This window comes from Notothenia coriiceps, unplaced genomic scaffold (assembly GCF_000735185.1).
Source record: "Notothenia coriiceps isolate Sejong01 unplaced genomic scaffold, NC01 NC01_scaffold00009658, whole genome shotgun sequence".
Classification (NCBI taxonomy): Eukaryota; Metazoa; Chordata; class Actinopteri; order Perciformes; family Nototheniidae; genus Notothenia; species Notothenia coriiceps.
This window is the reverse complement of record NW_011342359.1, coordinates 251,774-279,769: the sequence shown is the minus strand read 5'-3', so window position 1 is coordinate 279,769 and position 27,996 is coordinate 251,774. Positions and strand designations below refer to the sequence as shown.

General features: G+C 40.1%; 4 protein-coding genes across 11 annotated transcripts in view; 2 read left to right on the top strand and 2 right to left on the bottom strand.

The window, feature by feature from the left end:
• Window positions 1-252: 252 nt before the first annotated feature.
• Window positions 253-9,424, top strand: nfe2l1b (nfe2 like bZIP transcription factor 1b). Of its 4 annotated transcripts, none has more exons than XM_010771152.1 (6): window positions 253-429; window positions 1,410-2,235; window positions 3,512-3,736; window positions 4,861-4,950; window positions 5,059-5,217; window positions 6,020-9,424. In XM_010771152.1, the coding sequence occupies exons 2-6, from the start codon at window positions 1,675-1,677 to the stop codon at window positions 7,373-7,375; spliced, it is 2,391 nt and encodes a 796-aa protein (XP_010769454.1). In that variant the 5' UTR covers window positions 253-429; window positions 1,410-1,674; the 3' UTR covers window positions 7,376-9,424. The 4 variants fall into 4 exon arrangements, with proteins under 4 accessions (XP_010769454.1, XP_010769458.1, XP_010769456.1 ...); XM_010771154.1 differs by lacking the exon at window positions 253-429 and adding an exon at window positions 788-852; XM_010771153.1 differs by lacking the exon at window positions 253-429 and adding an exon at window positions 1,044-1,309.
• An 85-nt stretch (window positions 9,425-9,509) lies between these two features.
• On the bottom strand, window positions 9,510-15,669 carry cbx1b (chromobox homolog 1b (HP1 beta homolog Drosophila)). Of its 3 annotated transcripts, none has more exons than XM_010771151.1 (6): window positions 15,597-15,669; window positions 13,601-13,682; window positions 13,222-13,381; window positions 12,662-12,815; window positions 10,554-10,648; window positions 9,510-10,213 (listed from the first exon to the last, which is right to left on the bottom strand). In XM_010771151.1, exons 2-6 carry the CDS (start codon window positions 13,653-13,655, stop codon window positions 10,072-10,074), a joined length of 606 nt encoding a protein of 201 aa, XP_010769453.1. In that variant the 5' UTR covers window positions 13,656-13,682; window positions 15,597-15,669; the 3' UTR covers window positions 9,510-10,071. The 3 variants fall into 3 exon arrangements, with proteins under 3 accessions (XP_010769453.1, XP_010769452.1, XP_010769451.1); XM_010771150.1 differs by lacking the exon at window positions 15,597-15,669 and adding an exon at window positions 15,351-15,541; XM_010771149.1 differs by lacking the exon at window positions 15,597-15,669 and adding an exon at window positions 15,359-15,541.
• Window positions 15,670-16,702: 1,033 nt separating this feature from the next.
• On the top strand, window positions 16,703-26,817 carry snx11 (sorting nexin 11). Of its 3 annotated transcripts, none has more exons than XM_010771146.1 (8): window positions 16,703-16,867; window positions 18,001-18,040; window positions 18,413-18,499; window positions 19,989-20,089; window positions 20,761-20,856; window positions 20,966-21,190; window positions 22,378-22,819; window positions 22,850-26,817. In XM_010771146.1, the coding sequence occupies exons 2-8, from the start codon at window positions 18,017-18,019 to the stop codon at window positions 24,284-24,286; spliced, it is 2,412 nt and encodes an 803-aa protein (XP_010769448.1). In that variant the 5' UTR covers window positions 16,703-16,867; window positions 18,001-18,016; the 3' UTR covers window positions 24,287-26,817. The 3 variants fall into 3 exon arrangements, with proteins under 3 accessions (XP_010769448.1, XP_010769449.1, XP_010769447.1); XM_010771147.1 differs by having other exon boundaries at window positions 22,378-23,299; window positions 23,360-26,817; XM_010771145.1 differs by having other exon boundaries at window positions 22,378-26,817.
• The window catches only part of skap1 (src kinase associated phosphoprotein 1), a 35,828-nt gene continuing 32,834 nt past the window's right edge, over window positions 25,003-27,996 (bottom strand). Inside the window, exon 13 of the mRNA XM_010771148.1 lies at window positions 25,003-27,808. The gene's annotated coding sequence lies outside the window, so the exon portion shown is untranslated. The remainder of the gene's footprint in view (window positions 27,809-27,996) is intronic.

Here is a 27,996-nt window from a genome sequence, read left to right as displayed (position 1 = left end):
ATGTCTAATATCTAAATATTTCTCCGTTCGTACAGAATCATAACAAATATCTATCGTGTGATATATTTTTCTAAATATACTTTGGAAGAAAAACACATTTTTAATAAGCCTTACGTCTTTGCCACGTAATACATTTTAAAATGGGATAATGGTGATGCAAATGTGTGTAATATTAGTGGGCTGATGAAAGCTTTCTACTAGAATGTTCTGCGCATGCTCTGTTTGAAAGCGTGTTTTGGTGTCAAGCGGCGCTCAATGCTAGGCTAGCCGGGCCAGCTAGCATTTCTGCAAGTCATGGTGGGCCATTCAATGAGCAAAGGCTGGAGATCGGGCAACACTGTGGAGATTTTAATAAAACCGCGATCAAATTCTGCTCTTAGGTGGTAGTGGACTTTAGGGCATGAAGACACAGCTACCCAATCTTCATGCGTGAGTATTAAATCAATCAACTAATAATGCTTAAACCGAGACATTGATTGCACTGATTCATGAGCATGATGTGACGTTAGCAGACACATGGATGAATAGGTAGTATTTATGTGAATGACTTGATACTGTGGCGTCTGTTGTTTGATACATAAGTTACTTTTGGAAGTGCTCAAATGGTAGTTAGCAGCCAACTAGCTTTCAAGGCTAGCACAGTGTAGTTCCAATAGTAGTTCAGCTGTTTCTTTAAGCCCCACCCGTGTGCCATTCCTATTGGCCGGGGTGTTCTGGAGTCATGTGTCGTCACCGCACTTTTGTCCCGAGAAAGGCTGTGCAATCTGTCAATCATCTTTTCACCACTTGTTGCTAGGGAGATTGTTTGATGCTAGCAAAGAGACCAGTAGAGGTACCTGTCACTTTTTCAAGGTAAACAAAGATGCGAGCTTACTAGATGTGGCGAAACGAAATATTATTTCCACTTCATGATATGTAATAAGATGGTTATACATGTGTAATAGCAGTAGTCGGGTGTCAAAACACAGGGTAGCTAACAGCTAACGTCATAAGGACGAAGATAGGAGAAGAGGGAGGGACCCTGCCTGCTACCGAACGCTGTCGTTGGTGCTAGCCAGCCTAGAAAGCCAGCTCGACTCTCCCATTCACCTTCAGCAGCACCACGAGAAGTAGTTCTCCTGTGCAAGGGTGGGGTGATGCTGCCTTAAGCTCTGTGTTCACCATCTCTGATCCTCTGAATTTAAAGAAAAAGGAAAGGCCATTGCGCGGTGCGAGTCTTGGGAGGATGGAGTGGTTGCTGTGGGCTAGCAAGCCCTGATTTGTTGTAATGTATTTGTCATTAACATGTGCTTAATACAAATGTAGGAAGGTAAGATGTGTCTGTCATACAACTGAAAGCAGTGTGTTTATAATGTTGTACTATGTAGTTTCTATTGAGAGAATAAAATGTTATTTCTCACTTTTATCAGGAATGGGAACCCTATGAAGAAGAAAGCTTTGAGCACCAACTGGACTCTCTGACAGTGGAAACTCCTCCTGGATCTTACATGCCTTTTTAAACATACTGAATCCAGTTGAAGATACCCCTTTCCCCCCCCTAACTATATTTAACCACTTTTTTTTTACGTTCATGTATCTCTCTCTGTCTTCTAGCACAAGTACAGAAGTAGTAATCCACGCTCCCCGTTTTTGTTTTTGTTTTTTACTTTCACCTTTTTGTTCCTTTGTAAAGAAATGCTTTACCTGAAAAAATACTTCACAGAGGGCCTGATTCAGTTCACCATCCTCCTGAGTCTCCTTGGGGTGCGGGTGGACGTTGACAGCTATCTAAGCAATCAGCTGCCCCCTCTGAGAGAGATCATCCTGGGCCCTAGCTCAGCCTACACTCAGACACAGTTCCACAACCTGCGCAACACGCTGGACGGCTATGGCATCCATCCAAAGAGTGTGGACCTCGACCAATTTTTTACCACTCGGCGGCTGCTGAACCAGGTGCGCCAGCTGGACCGCCTCTCCGTCCCCAGTACCGAGCTCAACGCCTGGCTTGTGCATCGTGACTCTGAGACTGTGGTGTCCACCAGCAGCCAACCCAGCCCCAGCATCACCCTGGACAATGGGGGCGGCCTAGAGGACGTTAACAACCCTGACGCTACCCCGGCCATGAGGGGAGGAAGTGTAGGAACTGAATCCACGTACAACCTGAACGCAGAGGACAGCAGCCTGGGAGCCGTGGCCCCTGAGGGCAACCAGGAGCAACCGGGCAGCAGGGATGGCAATGATGACCTCAGCAAAGAGGTACTGCAGTTTGTCAATTTCTCCAATCTGAAAACACCTGTCAAAAGGTGGAGGTGGGGTCAAACTGTTTGACAGTTGCTTGTTGTCATCACATTTACCTGCTGTGTCGCTACTTAATACTATAATACACTTTTTGTTAAAATACTCACCTTATCAAGATTACAATGTGCTTTACAAAATACAAGAGAATATAAAAAAAAAAGATAATTGACCATACGAAATACATAGTGAAAGTGATGAGAACTAAAGAAATAGTGAATTGGAAAGCTCAACAATAAAAAGAAGAAAAAGTGTTTTAAAAAGGATAAATAAGGTGCTGGTAATCACCTTACATCTGTAATTCATTGGACAAGCAGATTGTATAATGTATGTTAAATAACTAACCCTAACCCTAATGAAATGTAGCTTGGAGGTTCATATTTTCACTGGCCTTCCTAACCTAATATTCCAAGTAGCATCAGAATCCACAGATGTTAGCAGGAGTAGATAGAAAATAATGTATTCCTATCAATTCTGGTCACTTAAAATATACAACAACAATTACTCAACCTGTCATTTCTAACTACTATACAGGTAGTATCAGATTCATAAATATTACAGGGTATGGCAGCATTAAACACATAGGTATACTGTATTTCAACATAATAAAACATACACTCACTTAAAATGTCTTTACTGACATGAAACGCTGTCCACAGCCTTGGTCTTTAATCAGTGTCAGATATTTTTAGGCCAACCAGTTGAGTCACATTCATTACAGCTGGGATTCTTGTCATAGTTACTGTTGTTTATGAGAGTACAAACTTAAGCAAACAGTTGTAACTTAAATAACTTCATTTTTGTTTCTTAAACTTAATTGTCCTAAAAGAGCACATAAGAGAAAAAAAGGGATATTTTTTTAAGACAACATGTTACATTTTTGTTTAAGAACTTGTACATGAAGGCAATATTAATGCGGCGGCGTTAGAGTCACACAGCCATTGTTTTGACTGTAAGAAAACTAAAAGACTTCTTTCTGATCACATGAACACCACCATGTCAAAGTGATTCTGTCATGGTTGCATCATCTGACTTCATTTCTGTTGCATGATCCGCCAAAATTACCCACTGTTATGAAATAATGAGCCCAAAAATAGACAGTATAAATACTAGTTATTATCATATACCTGGCTACAGTATAAGTTAAATACATTGAATGCCTACACATTACCTGGTTATTAAAGTGACTCTTCTCTGCACAGGGCCATTTCTCAATGGTTGCTATCTGTTTTTCCAGGACATTGACTTGATTGACATTCTATGGAGACAGGACATCGACCTCGGTGCGGGAAGAGAAGTGTTCAACTACAGCAACCGTCAGAAGGAGAGCGAGGAGGAGGAGAAGCCCAGCCCACGAGAGAACAAAGACGGGAATGAGGAACAAGAGCGCTGGAGAAATGGAGTTAACTTACAAGGTGCCCAGCCGGTGGACGGGGAGACCGGAGAGAGTATCCCAGAGCAGGTCAGTAGACTAAATGGATCTCTGATATCCTTGTCTTTCATCCAGGGGGAGGTGGTACATTTAACTGGCTCTTAGTACATACAAAAGAAAATAGAAACTAGGGAGCTGCTTCATATGAGTTTGTCTTCATGTGGAGACAGTTCCAGTCTCTCCACCACCGCCTAAAACATTGTGGTTTGAGAAATTGCTGTTTGAATACTAGAGTATTATCTCATTGTTTTGTCACTCAAGTTAATGAGTCAAGACTCATTCAGTGGAAAGAGAGCTCAAAGCAATCAAGCTGTTGCTTTTATGAAGTTAGAATTCTATAGAATCGCATTTATATCAGGGCTTAACACCCATGGGAATTTTCCATGGGTAATTCCGAATGGTTAGCCCCCATGACGTTAAATGTAATCCTTGTTAATATATAGATGTACACGTGCGGCTTATCCAGACCTGGAATTGGAGGCATCCATGAAGTTTCCATGAACCCAAAACGATATTTGGTGTTATTTTGTTTATATTGTACTAGACAGAATGGTCTAATTCGACCGAAGAAACTACGTAAATGCACCGAATATTTATCAGCCGTGCAAGAAACTGATGTGAGATTGTCCAATAATAGCCCAATAACCAGCAATTGCAAATCACACAGGGGTGTGTCTGTGTGCTGTTAAAAGATCCTCAGGATATAAAATGAAGAAAAAAAAGCGAAATGCCAACAATCGTCCCTAGAAAAAGGAATAAGCAGCCGATAGCAGATATACTTAATCCACCATCTATTGCTATATGCTATTATGAAAATGTGTCTTAGCCTTGACTCAAGACACATACCAGCAGAAACATCGGCTGGCTTAAGTCAGAATGATGGATGCTTTCCCACCAAACACCAACACCAACCCATTTTGTTGAAATGAACTCCGTATTCGCACATTTCTACAGTTGGTTTTGTTTGCTGGTCCAAGACACACAGACGCCACGGCACCAACGGCACAAACCATGGAATTCTCATGGGAAGAGTTGCAACAGTGGCGTTGGTATCACTACCCAAAAAAACTGGGCTACGGTGTGAAAAAGGGCCCGACTTCATTTTAAATATTTTTGACAGTACTGGTATCTCTCTTGTCGTTGTTGTTACCCAGCTCCCAGTTCTTGGCTCACAGACTTCACTGTCTCTACAAGAATGCTTGAGGCTGTTGGAGGCCACTTTCCCTTTTGGAGAAGAATCTGAGGTCAAACCATACAACAGTGTTGTTTCGCATGCATTGCAAGTATTGTGTTTTTCATTAGGGTTTAAAAAACTAAAGTTGTTGCAATTTTTTTTGCAATTTTTCAAATAGTTTCCAGCACCGGTTGTTGTCACGGCAGAAATAGTTTCCAATGAGGAAGTTCCTTCTACGTCTCAGGGTCTTCCTCTGGCTCCACTCCGGCCTACAGGAGAAACGCAGCTAGACCTGGAGCAGCAGTGGCAAGACATCATGGCCATCATGGAGCTGCAAGTATGTCCACTTTTTAAAACCAATTCTTAACCCATCACATATATTTTATTGTTCTGACACCATTAACATTTAACCGTCGTATTGTGAAAATTCTGACTTTTGGGTACAGCCATATAAGGAAGTATGAAAAATTCCGCCTAACGCCCTGTCCACACAACAGCTTTAAAAAAATCTTCCAACGATTCCAACGCTTCTCTGCCCATTGACTTTGAATGGGGGTGACGTCACTTTGCCTCGCTTTTCGCCAAACTGCATTGTGGGGAAGCAAAGATTTCCAGGATTTCCAGGATTCAAAAGTTGAGCAATGTTCAACTTTTGAAGCTGAGCTGGAAGCGCTAGCCAATCAAACCACGTGTAAGCTGGGAGAGACGTACCGCAGTTCATTTCCTCATATTCCAAACGAGAAATTACGGTAGCAAATCACCCGGTTCTTTGCGACCAGTACTATTTACCGGGATACAAACCGGAGGAACCAGGCATGGAGGGAGGTGGCAGAGACAGTGGGTGAAACTAGTAGGTTTTCGCCTGTTTGGAGAGTTTATATCCAGTTTACTTCGTTTTAACATTGCTATTGCTTTGTATGTCGGGGGCGGGAGATTCATGGGATTGGTTGTTGGTCGCGTTGCTCGCAAAAAATCCCCGAGCTTTCAGACACAGCCACCTCCAAGATTTTCAAGATTTTTTCAAAGCTGCTGTGTGGACGGAGCGTGACTCTAAAAATGTAAACTCATTTAAAAATAGGGGAAAAAAAGGTTTTCTCTCAACTATTTAGCGTTTAATGCTTACATCTTTCTGTTCCAAGGCGATGGAAGTGAACAGCTCTTCACCCAACAGCAGCTCCAGCAGTGACAGCGGAACGACTGACTCCAACAGTGTGGTAAACTTTGGGCTTTCCACTCGCTCAACTCCGGTAAACCAGGACGTCAGCCTCCATCAGGCCTCCCTCCCCAGCTGCAGCCAAGACTTCCCCCCCATCTTTTACCCCCAGGTGGACTCCACTACCACCCCCCCAAGAACCACCATGCTCAGACTTTCTTCCAGCAACTCCAGCAGCATCAACTCCACGTTTGGAGCCACAAACCTGACCGGGATCTTCATCCCTCCACACGTTAACAGTTCCAGTACCAACATTACATCCACGCCGATCCTTCCCGATCCATTCAGCAACCTTCTGGAAGAGTCCATGCTGGATGAGATCAGCTTGCTGGACCTTGCTATGGAGGAGGGCTTCAGCCAGGCCCAGGCCTCGCAGTTGGAGGAAGAGCTTGACTCAGATTCTGGTCTCTCCTTGGACTCCAGCCACAGCCCGGCCTCCCCGAGCAGTTCCGAGACATCCTGCTCCTCGGCAGCGTCTTCTTCTTCAACATCCGCCACCTTCTCCGAGGAGGGGGCCGTGGGGTACAGCACCGACTCAGAGGTCGCCACCGCGGAGGAAGGTGCTGTCGGCGGTTATCAGCCCGGGTACAGCAAGCTCTGCCGTATGAGCTATCAGAACCCTTCCCAGTTCCACGGCCTACCTCAGCTGGACAACATCAGCCACAATCACACGTACAACCTGCCGCTTTCCTCTGTGTTCGCCGAGGATCCGGAGCTCCCCATCTCATCCGGGAAGAAGGCCATGAAACACTCGAAGCTTCAGCCTCCTCAGGACTTGTACGACAAGCACTCAAGTCGGGACGAACGCAGAGCCCGGTCCATGAAAATTCCCTTCTCCAACGAGAAGATCATCAACCTGCCTGTGGAAGAGTTCAACGAGCTTCTAGCGAAGCACCACCTGAGCGAAGGCCAGCTGGCGCTCATCCGTGACATCCGAAGGCGCGGCAAGAACAAGATGGCGGCTCAGAACTGCCGCAAGCGCAAGCTGGACACCATCATCAACCTGGAGCAGGGCGTCCACGACCTGCGGCGCAACAAGGGCCGCCTGCTGAAGGAGAAGATGGAGTTCATCCGTTCCATCCGGCAGATGAAGCAGAAGATGCAAAGTCTGTACCAGGAGGTGTTCACTCAGCTGCGGGACGAGGAGGGCCGGCCCTACCCCCCCAGCGAGTACTCGCTCCAGTACAGTGCCGACGGCAGCGTGCTGATCATGCCCCGCGGCGTGACAACTGCTGAGCAACACCGTAAGCCCGAGAAAAAACAAAAAGACAAAAAGAAGTGAGGGGGGCGCTAACTGCTGTTTTATTATCACTTTGCTAAATCAACAAGAACGATTTCTGCAGATGCAAGAGAGACGCCCTTTTTTCCTTTAAGAAGATTCTGGTGAGTAGAAAAATGGTATTGTTGACTACACTTCCTGAATTAGTTTCTCCCTTTTCAATTTGTGGCTACATTTTTTTCCTGGAAACAACTTTGAAGCAGAAGTAGCTCTCTCCGTTTGAGTACTGATATTTCATTCTTTAATTGGGGGAAAACAATAAGCGCGAAGAAGAGGGATGTAAAAGGACATAAAATGAGCTATTAGAAAATGTTTAGCAGCTCTCGACCCTTTTGCAGCAAACCGCTAAGGAGGGAGACGATTTGTGAGGTAAATAAAAGGGACTGCTATTCGAGAGAAGTGGGAGTAAAAAGAACACTGTCGACGAGGACGGTTGGAGTACCTATGCACCGGAGGTTTTAAAGGACAGATCATCCTATCGTGGAGACTTTTTGTGATTTCGACAGTGAGGTTTTTAAGTTGCAAATCTTCAGGCGAAGAACAACATTTGAGGTTCTGTGAGTTTACCAAAGGCTAAAGGAGGTCCATCAGTTTTAGAATGCCATTAACACCTATACTAACCAAAGGTTGTATGGTGCACATCACTGGATCTGACTACATTTTAAACACTGCACTCCAATTGTCTGTTTATGTACGGCAAATTCCAGTTTTTGAGTATGTTTGTCGGAGTCCAGATGGCGCCCGAAGTGATTGGGTTTCATGTGCGGATTGGAAGGAGGATGTTGGGATGAGAAAGAGTGTTCCTGGGCTGGCCACTGCTAAAAAAAGAAAAGGGCGTGAAAGTGAAGTCCGGCACGAGGAGCAGATGGATGTTTTAGGGAGGAGGCACACTGCATTGCAAAATGTATCAACTTCCTTATAAATTATACATAGCACTGTAATTTGTCTTTAAAAAGGCTTGGCTTAATGCATTTTGCCGTGTCTGTCGCTGTTCCTTCGCTGCGGGTTTAAATACAGGAGCTGCGTTTAGGAGGGCTCTTATTAACTGTTCATAATCTGTAGTATAAGCAAGGTTATAGGTCTCGCCACATCAGCTTTATATAAAAGTCTACACTCTTTTTGTTGGTTTTGAAACTTCACACAGAGCCTGTAATCATAAGAGGAATTGAAGATACTGTGATGGGCCAGGAGCTCCAGAGAGGGATTTCCACCTCAAGGTTTGCCCTTTTTTTTTGTCCTCTTTGACGCCTCGTTTTACGCACTAACTGAAAACAGGCTCAGTTGAAGCCTGGTGGAGCGGAATCCCTTTTTAATTTAATTTATTTGCCAACCCCACTGAAAGCCACTTTAGGCCATTTTTTAACTGCTGTAAAGCCAAGGTGTTGGCTTAAATATTATGAGTCCTATGTGTTAATAAAACAAAGTGAGCCAAGTTGTTACATGAGAAAAAAATAATATTTGAATGCGTGATATGACTGTGTGTGTTGTGGCCACTTTGCTTTGAATGCCTTTATTTCACAATCTCATTATCTGTCACTTTAAATGTTTTGAGAACCGGAAGAGAACGTTCTCAAAGTAGAAGTGCTATTACTCGTCTATTTGAATGAAGTTTTGTCAGTACATGTAACATCGCCCTCTTTTTAAAAAGAAAAAATAGGTTATTAGTGCCAGCTCAGATAGCGGTTAGGCTAAAATATTTATAAGAGGCAGAACAGAACTCGCAACTTTAAGATGATGAAAAAAGTTTTTGGAAAGGAGAAATGTCCTCATTAAATGTGATATTCAGGCATGCAACTGGTTAACATTTACTTCAGTGTAACCCAGTGCGACACCGACTATTTAGTTCTGCTACTACTTTGTGCACTTTTTTTGTCTGTCTTGTTGTGTAAATATTTTCATGTTTGTTTTTGTCATGATTTTATGTAGTTTGTCAAGCGTCTCCATAACGGTCTCACACTCTGCTTTCAGTTTGGATGTAGTTCCCTCTGTTTTGAGATATTTGCCGGCAATCAAGAATTGTTTTTATCGATTAATAAAGTGTTTTTATTTTCACCTGTGACTCTTGTGTTCTAGTTGTCATGAATAATATATGTTGTATGCTGTAGAACAGAGGATAAAAGAGATTTTAAGACATTAGTGTTGGCTCTCTGCATTTAATATAAGATACGGTAATAATCCTGTTTTAGCGACACCACCAAAGTAACAAAAAGTGGTTTATTTTCCAAAACCGACAAGCAAGACTTAACATGATAAACACTTTAAAGATTACAAATGAATCACTGAAAAGAGTTTGTAACCGTACACCAAACAAGTCCTTATAAAACAGCCAGGATTGACTCAAAATGGACCAGTTAAAATATTTAAAAAGGCACACGAATGAAATCAAAACATCACCTCACTGACACAATGGCATAGCAAGATGACCGAGCACTGGACCCTATGTTTTTTTTCTTCAAGAAAACGAAAGTGAATATTTTCTCTGCCAATACTGAAAAATGACATTGCGTTTTACATTTCACTTTGGATTTGTCAAGCAAACCTAAAGCTTATATTTACAGATCTGAATAAAAGTAGAATCCAATGAGTGATACTACATCAAGACGCATTCAATGGAGTCTTGCTTGTTTTTGCCACCCTCCCCCCTCCATTTGAACCCCCACAAATCCCTTCTCAAAAGTCCCCTCACCCCTGGCCCTGTGTTAGATTTTCTCCTCTTTTTTCTCGTCTTCGGTGGGATACGAGTGCCATGTAAGTCTCTCCTCATAGAAAGAGATGACCACCTGCGGACACTTTATGTTGGCCTCCTTCGCCGGCACCAGGTCAGCTTCATCTGAGTTTTTCCTGCAAAGATTAACACAAAAACAAGTTAAACTGACTCTACTTTTTCCATGTAACTTTGAATTTGAATGCTTTCGCAGTGATAGAAGAATCCGAAAGCTGAGAACATTCTGGACAATTTCAAATTACAAACTGTTACACAAATCATCTAGAATTTTCTGGATTTTTGGGTATGTTCACAATGGAGACATGCGAGAAAACAGTTATTTTCAAGGTCACAGGGTGAATTATTGATACATAAATGAAAATACTTTTGGGTGTTAAGTAGTCTTTTAATGACACATTTAGTTGACCAAACAAACCAGGCAGTTACTAATGTTCAACAGTTAAGGTGCACACAAACCATTTCATGAGGAACATGAGTTCTCCTGTGGAGTCTGTGGCACCAATAATCCTCTCTGGATCCAACCCTCGAGCAAAGCCCCTTAGCTTCTCTGTCTGAGGATCACACAACAACACACAACTTCAATCAAGCACAAAACTACATCTGAGCTTAAATTCTAACTACCTACAGTATGTTTAAATTCCAATCTCTGAATTCAAAACAAACTAGGATATAAAATAAGTCTTGTAAAGGCTGAATCCCCAGACTCTTTTAAGATTCTCCAGAAATACCACATTCAACTTGGATGGTGGATCTTGACTAAGGCACTCACCGCAGTGAGGCCCCAGCCTGTACAGCAGGTGAGTGACACGATATCCCTCCCTCTGGAACTCACTCCCACAACCCATCAGACTTTACTGACCTCACCACCTTCAAAGAAACTTACAAAAAATCACCTCTTCAATCTGGCTTTTAATGTGTGATTGTTGTTGTATTGCTTGATTTTAATTTGACTTTAACTATATTTATTAGTTCTTTTCTTTTCACTATCTCTGTAAAGCGACTTTGAGCACCTGTAAAAGCAAAAATAAATCTGTTATTATTATAATATGAGGAAGTGGGGGGACGTGCTGTTGAGGTGTACACCTGGAGTTCCATATGGCTGGGAAACTATTAGCATGTGATGTGGTTTTCCATGACAAAAACATCTTCACCTTGATGTGGTTTAACGTCTTCCTAAACAATAATAAACACCTGTCGCCTGCTACTCTTCCTCGAAAAACAAAAATAATGTATACAATGTTACAACAAGCTGCTTGTGGAAGAACAAAAATAAACTCAGCTGACAACTCTGCTGTTGTCAACAACGGCTGACAACAGCAGAGCACAGTATAGCAAACAGCGCAACACTGCAGGATGCAACTATTTTATTCTGCAAATTATCTTATTTTTACATATGAGAAACATTACACATATTTGAACTGACTGACTTATTTACACATTGGTGGTAAGCTGGCTGAAGTCTTTGTGGTGTGTTCAATCGCATCTTGGTAAAAGAAGATATGGCATAAAGAATAAGGCCTTTTCCACGCGCATACAGGTATTTATTAAACCTAGCTCTTTCTGTGTGTTTTGGTTTTATTTACATCTAAACGGCAGTCTAGGAAACTGAAAACAGCTTTTCTACAACTCCTAGGCTGAACATTTCACAGAAATTCCGTTTCCAGACTTTCGGAAGTCCCTTGCCACTAATGTGGCTGAATGCCTGTGATACCTCATTCACACCAACGCAACTCCGGTTCAAGCTCCGTGCTAGAGCTTTTCAGGTTCAGAACCGGTTCTTCGGTTTAGCTCCGGCTCTTTTCACACTGCCCAGAGTCCGACTGGTGCTGCGTCATTGCGTCATCGTTTGCGTCATGACGTAACCGTTTGCGTGCCTGCTTCATAAAGCCAAACCGCGCGGAAACCCCTCAAAGCTGACACCGACAACAACAAGAATGGCCGATTGTGCTCCAGCTTCCTCTGTACCTCTTTTGGAAGAACAGATTCCCAGTAGGTAGCTGGTCTCTTCAGTGGACCACTGCTGCTTGTTAAGTTTCTCCATCCTTGTGTACAAACTGGATAAAACGCCGGCTTTTTGTTGTTGTTCAGGAGTTGATCCCGCCCCTGCCCCTGCCACCGCCTCGACGTAAGCGTGACGTATGCGGTGGTTTTGCTCTGGCCAGACAATTTTTTGGTGCTTGAAATGAACCGGATTCCGGAGCTAAGAGGCTGCTCCGCTGCGGTGTGAACAGGAAAACCCGGTGCTTTTCAAGCTCCAGCTCCGAACCGGCCCTGAAACACCGTTGGTGTGAATGAGGTATGAGTGTCTGTGTGGGTAAATGGCATTGACAATTGTGTTTAGCATTTTAATTTAAATGTATTTATAAACCTTGTTAACGTGGATGGCATTTCTGCAGAACGGAGGTGGAAAACCGCAATGTACAGAAATACCTGTGTCACTAGGTCTGTCTTTGCTACTTGGAAGTTGGCTTAGTGTGTCAGGGCACCTAATACAAAAGGAACTCTTGCAAATATGCATATAAAGAACAACATTCTAAGAACAAAAACAAAGAATTGGGACTTACATCGTCTTTTTTCTTCTTTGTCTTACTGTCGTCTCCTTCTGCGTCTCCGGCCGCCTTTCTCTTCACATCCTGTGCTGTTTTCTGGGACTGCAGGAATTCTGCAATCAAATCTGGACAATCCAGATTGTCCGATGGCTCCCAGGTGTTGTCCTCCCTGCAGACATAAATACATAAAAACAAAAAATAATAACTTACTCCCATGGTATGTCATTCATTTAGGTTGATGCAGTAAATGATTTTGAGGACAGTATAAATAGGATAATGGCAGAAAAAGAGACGGAATGATAGAACTGCAACAAGAGTTGTGTCAGTCCAAAACCAAATAATATTCACTATAAAACTATATAAAACAGTATAAATCCAGACTTTTCCATATTTGAGAGGCTGATGAGAGTATTTTGGACATTTTGTAATTAAAAAAAATTGACTTAAAAGATAAGTCAAATATCAAAATACCATGTGATCTTTTTTCTGGCAAACAACTAATTAATAATTCATCTGGTTCTTGCAATTCTAGTAAATGATGTGATAGGTTGTTGACAATAACTCAATCCACTCACTCAGAGAAGCCTTTCCACTTGAGAAGATAATCTACTCTCCCTTTCACCACCCGCCGATTCAGGACCTTTTCCACCACATATTCTTCCTCCTCCTCCTCTTCCTCTGCCACATCCTCTGGCTTCTTGTCCTTCTTTTCAGGGACCGCGGTCATTTTGCTTTCTGACAGGTTAGAAACAAAAGCAATAAACAGAGAGTTACCCTTTGAAACTGAAAGCTTCTACGTTAATATTTAGAGTTTAAGATGTTCATGTGTAGATGGTAAATAATTCTGGTCTACAAACATTTAAAGTGCCACTTATACAACTCTTGACACACACCTTACCGCACAAGGACAAAGTGATATAAAGACATATATGTTGTAGTAATGATGTATTAAACCTTCTTTAACAGCGGGAACATCATTAGGGGGTTCTGTAGTCAGGCTCATACTCATCAGGTTGACCTGGGGACCAGCAGGTTCCTGGGCAACGTCAAACAGGATCAATGTAGTAGAGAGGAGAGAACAATATTAGAGGTTGGGATTTATTGAAAAGACACAAGGATAACAATGTGAGGCAATGTAGGTTACAGGCAATGTGTGGGATTCACTTTGTGGAAACAAAATGCATAGACTTGTTGACTTGAAAAAGCCTGCCTAATCTGCGCTGTCAGTTAGCGATTATGTTATGACATGGTGTAAACTCAGTGGATCTCTTAGCAGTGGAGGAAGTATTCACATATGCTTAGGCACTAAAACCATTCGATTATTAATACTAATGCATCCATGTAAAAGCAGTCTCTTACTTTGCAGTTGGTTGAGGTGGAGCATATTGTAATCTATAACGTATTGATTATTTTCTTTATGGATTAATCTTCTGATATGTTTCACCATTAATTGTTTGATTGTTTAGTAAAAATGTGGCAGATAGTGAGGAATGCGGTCACATTTACCTTTTATATGATTTGTATGCAAAATTTGAGTAGGTTGATTTAATTACTTACTTTCTTATTACATGTCACTTGTTAGACGCTTTTATCCAAAGCGACTTACATACATTCAGTACTGTGGACAATCCCCACAGGAGCAATTTGAGGAGAAGTGTCTTGCCCAGTGACACAACGACATGCTGACTGCAGTGGGACTCGAACTTGCTAATCCCCCAGATTCAAAGTACAGCGCACTATTCCACTGAGCCACAGCCTCCCCTTATCTATGAATAATAAGATAAAACCTAACCTTTTGATGAAAATATGTATGAGAAACATTTACAAAATAATGACTTAGTATCTCAAAATTACAACTTAGTGTCGCAAAATAATGAGAATCATTCTGAAAATAATTACTTGTCATATAATAACTTAATGGTGCAAAATACCAAAAAACCTTCTCAAAAAATGGCATGTACTTGTCTTGAAATAAGTTTATTGTTACACAACTCAATATTTTGACAAAGCTTCTCGTTATTTTGAGATTAGTATGACAAGTCATATAGCCTACCTAAGTCATGGGGAAACTAAGTCATTATTTTTGAGTAATATTCTCATTATGACATATTTTTTCTAACACATAGTTAGTAATGGGCTTCCATTCTGATCACCATCAGCAGGATATTTACTGAGTCGCTCCCTCAATATTCATCCCGTTACTGATGTCTGACCGTTTGCTTCAAGTGCCAGCATCAACAACTGTGCACAGGTTTCCACACCTGGCGACGACTGCACAATGCAATGTGGAAATGCAGAAATAAAGAAAAAAAACAACAACGTTTTTCCCTCTCTTCACTAGCATTGTCGTTGTGAAAAATACATACAATATAAGGGGGCGTTTTGTGGCTAACGTTAGCACGCAAACAGAAGAAAACACTGCACGACAAAGCCTCGGAGAGACCCACAGTTTCAGATAGATGGTGTCTCCTCCTCCATATTGCTTTTGTGTTAGCAACTCATGTAACATACTCTAGTCTGTTGTGTCTGTCGGTTATGTGTATTTTTATAAATGCGTAATGTATAAACTAAAAAGAGTACGCTATGTTCATCCCCATTGTAAACATGCACATTAAGGGCTGGCTACCGTTAGTCTCGTGCACAATCAAACATTACCGAGACAACCCACTTAGAGGGAGGAGGGAAGGTAAAAAAATAAACTCACCGACTCACAATTTAATATTTGTATAACCTCCAACCGAACCGATATAAAAAAAACACGATATTCTTTTCCTCGTATTTTTTTGTGATAATGTCGCTGTTTGCCTTGACTTGATGTAACATGCAGAGCCGCTAGCTTGACTAAACTGAAATGTATCGTTTCCGCCCCTTCGTCTCTGGTATCAGGGAAGAAAAAAAGGTGGATGGACCGAGCAGATTCACAGATTCTAAAGCATATGGATTTACTCACCAACGTAACCGGGGCAGGTGGTGCTGCGTGCAGGTGATATATAGATCTGTGGAGTGTGAGCAAACAGTGGACCCTATGGATGGAACGCCCCTCTCTGCATAGGCTTACACACAGTGGGGGGGAAAGAGTTGATACATTCAAATAAACAAATTAGCCTTTATATGTTTACCTTTGGAAAGTAGTTAATGATACGACAACCCCTTAAAAATACGTCAATTTTCAAACTTCTTACATTAATTCATAAAGCCAAAGACATTCCAAGAATATTAATAAACATGAATAGCTCTCTCCCAAATCTACACAATGTTGTGATGTCATCAAAAACATGTTGGGGATTTGCTCCATGCAACATATAGGGGAATCTATATAGGTACATATTCTGTATCAGAATCATACTCAGACTGAATATCTTATATTATTCTTAATATAATTTTGACTTACCATAAATGGCCTTTTTTAGACCTACAGTCTGAACAGCACATCATTTTAGCAGAGCAAGTGATAATTCTATTCTGCACATTATTGTTGATGGTTAGATGCTAAAACTGCATTTTGTTCTTTCAGTAGTCTACGTCAAATATGTGCATTGACAATACAGTTTAATCTAATCTAAAATCATATCTAAATTAAATACCCTATAATTGTACCTTATAATGCAAAATAACGACCAAATATCCTAGTTTTCACCGATCATAATTTATCTCACAACTTTGACTCGCCATGAATGACCTTTGTTATTACTCTTCAGCCAACTGTACATTTTAGGGGCTTAATTCAGATACATTTCCGATTACTTTATTCCCTGAGCAAAAACTCCCTGAAATCAGTAAGTGTAATTTACTTGCCAGGAAAAGGGTCCTTTAAATTACACTTACGTTGAATTTCAGAAGCTACATGTCTCACGTTTATCACGTGAGCAAACAGTAAGCAAGTGTTTAATTAAACTTGTAATATTAAACCTATTGATATTTGTTGTCAACATGTATTTTTATTTCATGTTGTCAGTTGAAATATTATTGAAATATTATTGGTGAATACAAAAAAACAAAAATACCTCTGCCCGCATGCCTACCGGAAGCATACACGTCATTGTTTCGTCGCAGCAATTGAAGCTTGTGACTTGCGAAACGAAGAGGGGAGCTGTTTGGACAAAACAAGCCTCATTATTTGAGGATCTTGCGCTTAAATAAAACTGAAACCTCGACAGGCAGGACTTCATCGACCAAAGCCGGCTGGATACTTCCGCTGCAGCCGACATATAACTCGTGAAAGTAAGAGGGCTAGTTGGGGTTAGCATTTAACGTTAGCTGATGTTTCCTGTAGCCACATTGTTTAGAAGTGTGTGTATTCAGGCCAGAACACTTACGTTGTTTTTCGGAAAAGTGTTGGCTGTTATGGAGAAAACGTTATACATGCGAATTCGTTCTGAGATATCTTATTTTGCATTACTTACTGAATTAATTTTAAACAGATCAGGGCACAATTATCAGAAAACACCCATCATAGCTACAATACTTTATCTGTTTTCATAGAGAAATGGCTGATAAAAGTGAGTTGATAGTACTTTGTTTAAGAAACGTGGTGGTGCAAGTTTCTCGGAAATAAACATTGTCTGAAATGCATTTAGTTATTGTCAACATCAATTGATACAGCTATTTCATTTGTTTTATTTATCATTTTTGTTTTCAAATGATATTGAAGATATTACTTTGGATACATTTTTATATTTTCTTACGTTTTGTAATAGCTAATTTAAAAAAATTTTTTAGTACAAATACTTGATAATGAGCGTAATTATATTTCAGCCCTTATTGACATGTCTTATCATTGCTAATGTATTAATTAATGTATTATTTTTAGAGTATTTTGTAAAACTTTTGTTATCTGTTTGCTTTCTGAAGCTAGTAATTACAGAATATCATACAAATGATACTGTGTATGATTGTGCATGTGAAAAATACACATGATTTAATTTGAAACAACCAATCGATTAAAAAAAATAATATCTCTGTAAGGAAGATAGTTGTTTGTTGCCGCCCTAATCGGAATGTGCCAGACCTTACTGGTGATGGGTGAGTTAGCCTGAGTTATATTAAAGGAATGTTGGTGTACCAGCTCTACAGTTCTGGTAGATAAGCTAATAATAGAGAGCGGAAATACAAAAGTCAGACTTAGCAAACTACTGTATTTCCAGGAAAGGTGTATCTTCATTAAACACCCTGAAAAAGAGTCTAACCCCAAATGCTAAAGGGACATGCCTGCCACAGTGACTCAGTGGATTGTGCTGACCAGCCTCTCTTTGGCAGGATGAGTCATCAGCTCATGAAACAACACTATAGAAGACGTAACACAGTTTGATCTTTATATGTAATTTCCTCATCATTGATTTCCCCTCTCGTTGCAGTGCTGCACTCGGTAGGATGATCAACAATCAAGAAGAAGATGTAAGTAACCTCCCTTCCCTCTTTTTCTGCATGTAATCTTAGAAACTGTCTAATGTTATCTTGTTGGTGAAATCTAAAACTCTCCCTTTCCTTAAAAATCCCAATTAACAAATGTCAAAGAACAATTTGCCCATTGATGTGTTTAAAGACTTGTAATGCATGACACACAGCTTGTTCTGTAGATTTGAATCTTTTGGTTTGGTTCTTTTGTCATACTGATATTCTGTACAAACTGTGAAGTCCACTGAGACAAATGTAACATTTGTGATATTGGGCTATATAAATAAACATTGATTGATTGACCACGATGAAGCAATACACACAGACACTACAGTTTATATTTAAACTTGAGACTCTTTTTGTCCTTTTTAGGAGTTTGTTGCAGTGCGGGTCCAAGATCCCCGCGTGCAGAATGAAGGCTCCTGGAATTCATTTGTGGATTACAAAATATTCCTACATGTAAGTATTAGCCCTTAAATTACAATTGCCTGCCTTTCTTTTTTCTTTAAATACAAATGGAATATTTTAAGCTTTTTGGTTGGATAAAAATGTAGAGAGGCAATACATATTTTAGGATAACAACCATCAGAATAATCAAAAACAAACGTTATTTTTCGCTTCTAAATGTTTTGCCGGGAATAACCTAGATTTATTTTTATTTGAAAAGTTGAATGACATTTAATGGACTTTGTTGAAATGTGCCTCAGTAATCAACTGGCCTCATCTTAAATTAAGACACAATAATTACATGTAGTCTTTTACCATTGTAGAAGTATTTCCAACTAACCTACAAACATAGTTTCTATTAGGCCTATGTCATACTAAACCATGCTAATGACTGCAATAGGAATCAATAGCCTGAAGTACCAAAAAAGTGAGGGACCATATTGAATTTGGGTTTAACCGAACTCCAATTTCTGGAAGCACTGCGTCTGCAGCAGCATGGATTCCTTACATGTTTTTGTACCGGAGTTGATAATGTTGTCAGGGCAGCCGCCTGTGTTGAGTAATGCTGTGTCAGCAGCAAGGCTTCATGCACAGAGGGATGTGCTGTGTGGGTGTTGACTCATGAAATTGGCTAAGATCATGTGACCTCCTTTTGTGTCACTATAAACTATTGTTTTTCGTAGAGGTAAATGTGACAGCAAGGACACAAAACAAGTTTGCACAAAGTTAAAATGAACATCTATATATTTCAAAGCTTTTACTCAACAAGGCCTTGTGTTTTCTTTCCCACACATTTACTAATTGAGCAGCCATAACAAACAATACGATTCTTTATTGATTATCCTGCATATTATCTTTTGAAAAAACAGATCAATTATTTTGTCAAGAGAAAAATACCTGTTTGAGTTTCCCTAAGACACAGACGGAACTTCCTGTTTTGCCGTAACCACAGTCTGAAACCCAAAGATATTTTAGTTTGCGATCATGTGCGACAAAGACAAATACTCAGACATTTGAAATACCGGAACAAGTTTGTCGGAACATGTTAGTCATTTCTTTCAAAAATGTCTAAAATAGTTGCAGTTACAGAATACATGAATTGATCAAAAAAGGGAAGGACGGATGTTTTTGAGGACCTTTACCCTTTTAATGGAATTAGTTTTAATGACGTGAGAACTTAACCAATGCTGCCCGTAATTGATTATGGTCTGTCAGACGGAGCTTGTTATGCAAACATCAGTTGACTGTGTCACAGCACGCTACTGGAACAAAACTGACCTATGATAACGTTTTAGTCCTGCTATACCTCAGCAGGAGTTAGGTCTCGAGTTACAACATTAGGTTGAAAAGATTGAATATGAATAAATTGAAAGATGAGGCTAGTGCTATGATATATTTTTCTTATTGTCAATAAATAGCTTAGACCAAAACCCTCCTGGCTCCTACTTTGGCTCTGAATAATAGAGTTTTGTTGACAGTAATATATATTTTTAATTTGCAGACCAACAGCAAGGCCTTCACAGCCAAGACGTCGTGCGTGCGTCGGCGCTACAGTGAGTTTTCCTGGCTCAAGAAGAAGCTTCAGAAGAACACGGGCTTGGTGTAAGTTGTTGTGAAGAGGGAGAGTCTTGTTTAACTATAGAGTGCTGCAGGATGTGTTCTATAACCAGGAAATGAGTTTGCATTTTTACACTTCTGGTTCTCCTATCCCTTAGTCAATGAGCTTTTTGGATGGGCCTTTGGTTAAATGTGTATAAAAAATGTCTGTGGTTAACACAAGCTCGAACGATTTGACATTTTGTCTTCTTCTCTGTAGCCAGCATTCACTGCCAGTGTTTTACTCATGCTCTTTCACAGGAAAGTCTTTTGTAGTAGAGATAAGAGCGTAAAATCAAATAACAAGCGGCAAGTTAAGGGGTAGTGATGTTGAAGTCAGGCGACCATGATGTAAATCGTTTATTTGTTTCGCTTCAAAATTATAGAAGAGGTTAATTTGTGAATATTATCTTGCAATGAAGAAGTCCAATTGGCTTTTTGTCATGGGTCCATACTAACTTCCAAGTTGGCCCTTAACATGTCATCCCTGCTGCAGTGCTGCAGTCTTAAATTCAATTATTTTAATGTATTTTATTGTGAAATGGTGTTAAAAAGAGAAACCAAAGAAGCATGTCACCCATTTTTGTAAAGTTCATCAACATTGCACTTCTGTTCCATACTTACTGAAGTGAAGAAGCTATAATCTACAAACAGGGGTGTTTTTTTCTTCCTTGTAGGCCAGTCCCAGACCTTCCAGCTAAGTCCTTCTTCTCCTTCATTAATGAGGACTTCCTGGAGAGGAGGAGGAAAGGTCTTCAGGCCTTCTTAGACAGGTCAGTTCTTTAAGTGTTCTTTGAACAAATATATTTCATCTGCTGTAATATAAATTACATTCTTGTTATGCAAACTACGATTATAACAAATACCTTTTTGTCCTGGCAGTGTGGTGAACATGACAGTGTGTCTGTCAGACAGCCAGCTCCACCTCTTCCTGCAGACTCAGCTGCCAGTGGGTCACATCCAGGACTGCGTGCAGGGCCACACTCCCTACTCTGTGACGGACGCCATCCTCACCTACGTCTCGTCCAATCGGGGCTACGCTCAGGCACAGGAGGATGATCCCATCAAGGAGTCAAGTTTGACCGTTTCATATGAGTCCATGGAGAGGTAGGATTTAGTCTTAATGGTGTTGAAAACAATTTTTTCCTTTGCATTGTCCCTTCTGTTTAATTAAGATTATTGATTATTTATGTGTACGTGCCATTGCAAGGCAGATAGTTTTATTTTTTAAAGCATGTTTAATACACAGGATGGTTCAAGGTGCTGGAAAACATGTAACTATAACACACTATGCAAAGTTAAAAAACATCAATTCCTCATCATATTGCTTAATGTAGGTTTTTAGACCTCCTGGATGTTGTTTTTTGTATTCATTGAATTAAAGATAGTTTGAGACTTATTCACTTCTTATTCACTCTTGCTGAATGTTTGATGGAATATTGATCTCACTCGTTTATCAATATGGTTCATATGTAGCTAGTTAGCTTAGTGTTGTAAAAGGGGCAACAGACACTCTGGCTTTGTCAAAAGATGATAAAATCTGCCCCCTGCCTGGCCTATAAAGAGTCCAGCTCATTACCAACTTCCTGATTTACAGTTCCGCGTTTGAACAACTTTAGAGGTGCAGCAAAGCAGATTTGGTTACTGAAGGAAAGAGGCAGGCTAGCTGTTACCAGTCTAAGTGCTAAGCTAAGCTTCCTGGCTACTGACGGTAGTTCTATGTTTAACATACAGAGTTCTTGACCACTCTCGTCAAGAACATAAATAAGTGTATATCCCAAGCTTCTTTTCTGTTCGACTTACTTTTATAGGAATCATTTGTGCAAAGATCTTTACTTTTTTATAATAGGGAACAGCTTTAATTATTACGTTATTTTCCCAAAGGAGACCAAATTGTGTTGAGAAGCTGTCAACTTACCAAATGATTCAAGATTCATTCATTTAGTGTAGTTATGGTGTAGTTATGCAATGAATGAAGCACTTAGGTCATAGGTGAATTTTTATTAAATTATATTAAAATTGTCCAAAACATTTAAATAGTGTAAGCTCAGGTGTTAAATAGTCTTATGGCCTGTGGAAGGAAACTGTCTCTGAATCTGGTCATTTTAGTCCTGACGCTGCGGTAAATGCTTACCATATTCCCAGTAAAGATAGTTTCGAATCTGGCTTGAGTGGGATTTGTGGCAGAGTTAAAAAAAACTGTGGGTTATAGTGGGGGAACTACTATTCTAAACAAGTTCCTGTTCTGTTTAAATTGTAAGTTAATAAATGTTCTTCTCTGTCCCGCTTTACAGCCCAGTTCCTCATCAACCTTGCCTACAACTTAAAGAGACCTGCAGTCCAGAGCTTTTGTCCTGTGTTGACTCTGAACCTCGAGATTGTGAACTGGAGCGCGATGATAAGGACACAGTTGAGTTCCTGCACAAGGAAAACTCCTCAGTAATGGTCCTCCAGGGGGACAACCATCTTGAGGCCATTGTTGAGGACTGTGTCCCATCAGAGGCAACCTTTTATCTGGGTGAAAGCCAGAATGTTCCTGAGAGTCTCAGCCTTGAAGAACAGACTCGGCAGAAAAGCCGTCGGATACAGACACCTGTAGAGGTGCACTCGCCCATGAATACTGACTTCCAGGAGAAATGTGTGGTGGATAGCTTGTTTGAGGAGTGTTCCGTAAGAGAGGAGAGCGATAAGACAGTGGATACAAAAGATATGAATGTTCCTCATCCAGACACAGAGGAGAAGGTTGTTCCTCATCCGGACACAGAGGAGAAGGTTGTTCCTCATCCGGACACAGAGGAGAAGGTTGTTCCTCATCCGGACACAGAGGAGAAAGTTGTTCCTCATCCGGACACAGAGGAGAAGGTTGTTCCTCATCCGGACACAGAGGAGAAGGTTGTTCCTCATCCGGACACAGAGGAGAAGGTTGTTCCTCATCCGGACACAGAGGAGAAGGTTGTTCCTCATCCGGACACAGAGGAGAAGGTTGTTCCTCATCCGGACACAGAGGAGAAGGTTGTTCCTCATCCGGACACAGAGGAGAAGGTTGTTCCTCATCCGGACACCGAGGAGAAGGTTGTTCCTCATCCGGACACCGAGGAGAAGGTTGTTCCTCATCCGGACACCGAGGAGAAGGTTGTTCCTCATCCGGACACCGAGGAGAAGGTTGTTCCTCATCCGGACACCGAGGAGAAGGTTGTTCCTCATCCGGACACAGAGGAGAAGGTTGTTCCTCATCCGGACACAGAGGAGAAGGTTGTTCCTCATCCGGACACAGAGGAGAGGGTTGTTCCTCATCCGGACACCGAGGAGAAGGTTGAACACTGTGAAAGTTCTGTGGAGGCAAATACGGAAAAGGTCCACTTCGATTTTAAGGACAGTGACTTAAAGAACCCTCTTTTAGTAAGTGCCACCATATCCCAAGAGGAGGTTCTTGAAGTCTGCTTTGAGAAAAGTGTTTTAGAGAATCATGTTGTCTCTGAAGTTAATGGACTGGAACACGTTGATTCTACTGAGACTCCTGTTGAAGATGCCAGCTGTCTGGAGGAGTTTAAGAGCGCAGACAAGGAAATGAGCGATGAACCTGAGAGGAAAGATGAGATGGCATATATGTCAGAAATCCATGAAGAGACTGACAATGTGCACCCAGAGGTGGAAGGCAGCGACGATGACCTTTTTCAACATATGGACCAAGTTGAACAGGAAGACCATCTGGTTGAACAGGAAGTGGATCTGGTAAGGACCAAAGATGACAGCGACGAGGACAGCCAGTCATCTTCCAATGAAAGCATTGTCAAGGTCAGCGATGAAGAGAGCGTCTGTGACGAGGCAGAGGAGCTGATCCACTCTGCAGAGGGACACATGGAGACTCCTCACGAGGAGGTCGCTCACTGGGCAGAAGAAGTGCAGACCCCAAGGGCAAACATTTTGGACCTACACGTCAATGGATGCATTGTGGAAAAAGATGACATTCTTGCCCATGAGGAGGACGACTTGCAATACATTACCGAAATCAGTGACTTGCATACATCTCTGGATTTGATCTCAAGTGTAACAGGTGGAGATTTGACAGAAAATAGTGACTTCAGTATCTTAGAGAGAAGCTGCACACCTGAGTTAGCTGATAGTGGAAGTGCGCAGAAGGAAAACGTGTCCTTGCAGTCTTTGGATGCCTCAAAGGAGGCTCATGAGGTAGAGGTGCTTTAGTCAAACGGCTGAATGGTCTCACATACCTGGGCTTCACCCTTACAGAGGCAGAAAACTAAATATTGTGAAAGCTGTCTTCTGCCATAGACACATTTGATCTCAAACACACAAAAACAAGGCACATTAAAATTCTGCTCTTTATAAACCATCTTCATATGATGCCGTATTTGGGCCATTGTATGTTAAAATATTAAATAATTAAGAGCCGGAGCAGGTGGGTAGTAATCAGTGAAAAACAATCAGAATTTCTCAAAAGTGTACCAAAAATAAACTTTAACATTCTGATATTAAAATAAATCGTAAATGTATAAGAAAAATGCTTTTTTTAGTCAAGGAACTAGATTGCTCAAATTTGCAAAGTTGAATCAACCCCACAGCTGCCAGTCAAACCATAGACGGGCGGTGCAACATTATGGAACATGGTGACATCCTTCATCTGTCCATTGTGTTGGGGGTCCGGCACAAAAGGCTTTAACCTCACCGAATCTGTACGTTGATTTTTTTCTGAATATGCCCAATTCTTGGCAATATCTCTTGAAAGTCTGAATGCTTATTATAATAATATGGTGATTCCAGGCTAAAATAACAAGTATTTCCGTATTGCTATTTTTGGTCATCTACTGCAGGCGTCATACACGTGAGTTTAATCCAACCTTGCAAAGTGAATCGATTTGACCAAAAAAGAGCATTTTTCTCATAAAAGTTTGACTTTATTCTGTGTGTATTTATAATTGTATTGTAATCTACAATGGCCCTTGTGCGCTGTAGTATCTTCACAACGTAAATGGTCTGATCTGTCACAAATGGTAAGTCTAACTAACTAATGATTTTTTTTCTTGTTAAATAATGTATATTTAATTTTAAAGTGCACCTTAATGTACACTCGGGTAAACAAAAATATTGGCGCTGTTTTTCTCTGGTTTGGTGTTCATTAGCTTTTTGGGAACACCAGAGGGGGCTCAAGTTCACCAAAAGCATATGAGGGGAATTTTCTTTTTTAAATCCATAAATGAAGTGCTAAGGCAATGGTGTAAACATCAAATGTGAATTAAAAAATGTTTATTTAAGCTTAATTAGCTTTCTCTAAAATGACGTCATTCTCTGGATGAAATTTTGGTAGAAATGTACACTTGTATCAAAGGATAGATACACCTTTTATTCAAGTCTCTATAATACCACTTTTGGGGCCGTAATTGATTCTGCTGTCCATGCTGACGGTCAAGAGATACCATCATTTAAAAAGGAAATCTAAATTGACAGTAAAAAACGCTTCCTGTAGTGAAGTCTATTTACTATATTTCTGTCTGTATTTCCTTAAGTAGCTGGGGAGACAGGAAGAAAAAGAGGAAATTCAAAACAAAAACAACGTTATCAACCTAACCTGTAAGTCAGGCTGCTGAAGCATCAATATAACAATTGTTAAAATGTTATACCTTCACGGCCAGTTTGGACAGGAGAAAAAACGCTTAAAATCTGATTAAATCTACCGTTACAGTCACTGGAGAATCATACACAGTTCTCATTTGCAACCTCATTTAATGTGAAACATTTAAAAAACACTTTATACTTTAAGTCAACAACTGTCTCCTGTTGAATCCTGATAAAGATACGTTTTAAAATCCAGGCCTGCTGCTCGACAACAATACTGTTAGAATCAGCATGTCCTGTTTATAATCCCATATGTCACTAGCTGGCTTTGTGAACCAATGAAAGACGCACTGTGTTGGAGTCAACATTAAACCAGTTCAGTAACATGTTAGAACTAGTAATAGTTTACCCTTATGAAGCACACTGCTCTTACAAATGATGTTTTATAGATATTTATTAGGAGAGCTCAAATGAAAACATTTGAACCCATCAATGCACACATGAATATTAGGTTTTGTTATTGAACTTTTTATAAATAAATGATAATAATTTGAACCCCTGTGCAATAGTCACTGACAACTTGACAGTTTTAGATTTCCAGAATGTTTATTCAATGTTTGTGTCATTTCTGTACGACTTCTGCTCTTTCACTGAATTTGTTTAATGTTCAAAACTCACAACAGATACACTCACTAAGCTTTTGTATTGTTAGTCTGGCAGGGTGTGTTTCAAGTGTATTTATGGGCTACACTGCTCTTTGGGTTATAGTTTGTTTAATCACAGCATACATTCTAAGAGTATGGATGTACGTTTTCCACGTTGTTGTCGAGCAATTCTGCTGCTGGTGATTTTATTCCGTTGCATTTGTTTAAAAGGGACCCAGAGTTTTGTGTGGTTGCACAGAGAATTAAGCCTTGTCACACATCCTTTGTTGTCTAGGTGGATAATAGATGACTGGTTTTCATTGTTTGTTCTACACTGTCAATGAGTGCAGGTTTTTTTTTTTTCAAAAGCTGCTTTTAAGAATTTGTATTTTTAAAAGAATGTTTGCCCTATGCAGGAGACCTATTTTATAACATGGATCTACAAGGGCCACTATGAAACCCTGAGTGACTGTGTCCATGTATATCATTTTATTTCAAATAAATAGTTTTTCTTCTTAACTGTGTTGAATGTTTTTTTTCTGTGGTTTAATGTTACTGATTTTACATGTTTTACAAAACATCTCTTATGGTTTTAAGACAAGATATTGGAGCAATCCTGCCGCCTAGTGGCTGAAAATGAAACAGTTGAATAACCCACCACACAGACTTCACTGAAGAGATCAAACAAGAAGGAAAGGCTTTAAAGTCTGGGTACAATGTATTTAAAACATTATTCATATTGTACATCACATCTGATATTTTTTAACCTCTATCCGAAAAATGAGAATCAACAATTTACACAGTTCTCAATTTAAACAGTTAATTGATACATTAGTATTCAGGATTGCATCCAACAATTATTTTCATTTTAATTTGTATTTACCACTGTGATAAATAACTGTTTAGTTATGAAAAATATCCCCATTAAAAGATCCCATGCTTCAAATTACTTTTATGCCAAAACGGCAGTCAAAATCACAAATATATAAAAGTTATACTGATATAAATCAAAGAAAATGGACATTTTAGGAGCTTTTCTTGATAAATGACAAACAAAAAAACAATTATCACCAGAGCTAACACTTCTTTTCATTTAGTTATTTTTCAGATCATTTTATTAAGTTTATGAAAAATCCCAATTTAACAGAGCCCAATGTAAACTCAAAACTTATTTTCTTTGTCCCATCTTTAGTACAACACAAATATATTACATTTATAATTATATAAAACAAATTTGCTTTTCCTTATAAATTACTTCAACAATCAAAATGTGTGCCGCTTAATTTTCTGTTCATTGAGAAACTGATTGGTCAACTTGTTTTAGCTTGAGTTTGAACATTAATGTTGTAGGAAAAACGTTTATAAGTGATTTTAAGTGTACAGGAATAAGTACTACGGCAGCACATCCTCATGATATAACTTAGTCTTATGAGAGAAAATACTTTTCAAATAACAATAGATAATGTGAAGGGGCCGACTCTGAAATGTATGGCCGGCGTCAGTAACAGTGCTGTGAAAATAAAAACAAATAAACACACCATCAGAGAAACATGCATTAATAATTCAGTATTCATTTTTAGCTGTGCCTATCTAACAGTATTAGGGAATCATTTTCTTAAATAGGACAACCGGCGCTGTAATCATGCTTTTGTTGCACATATTTATTCATACCCATTGCCCCGTTAAGATTACGCAGTA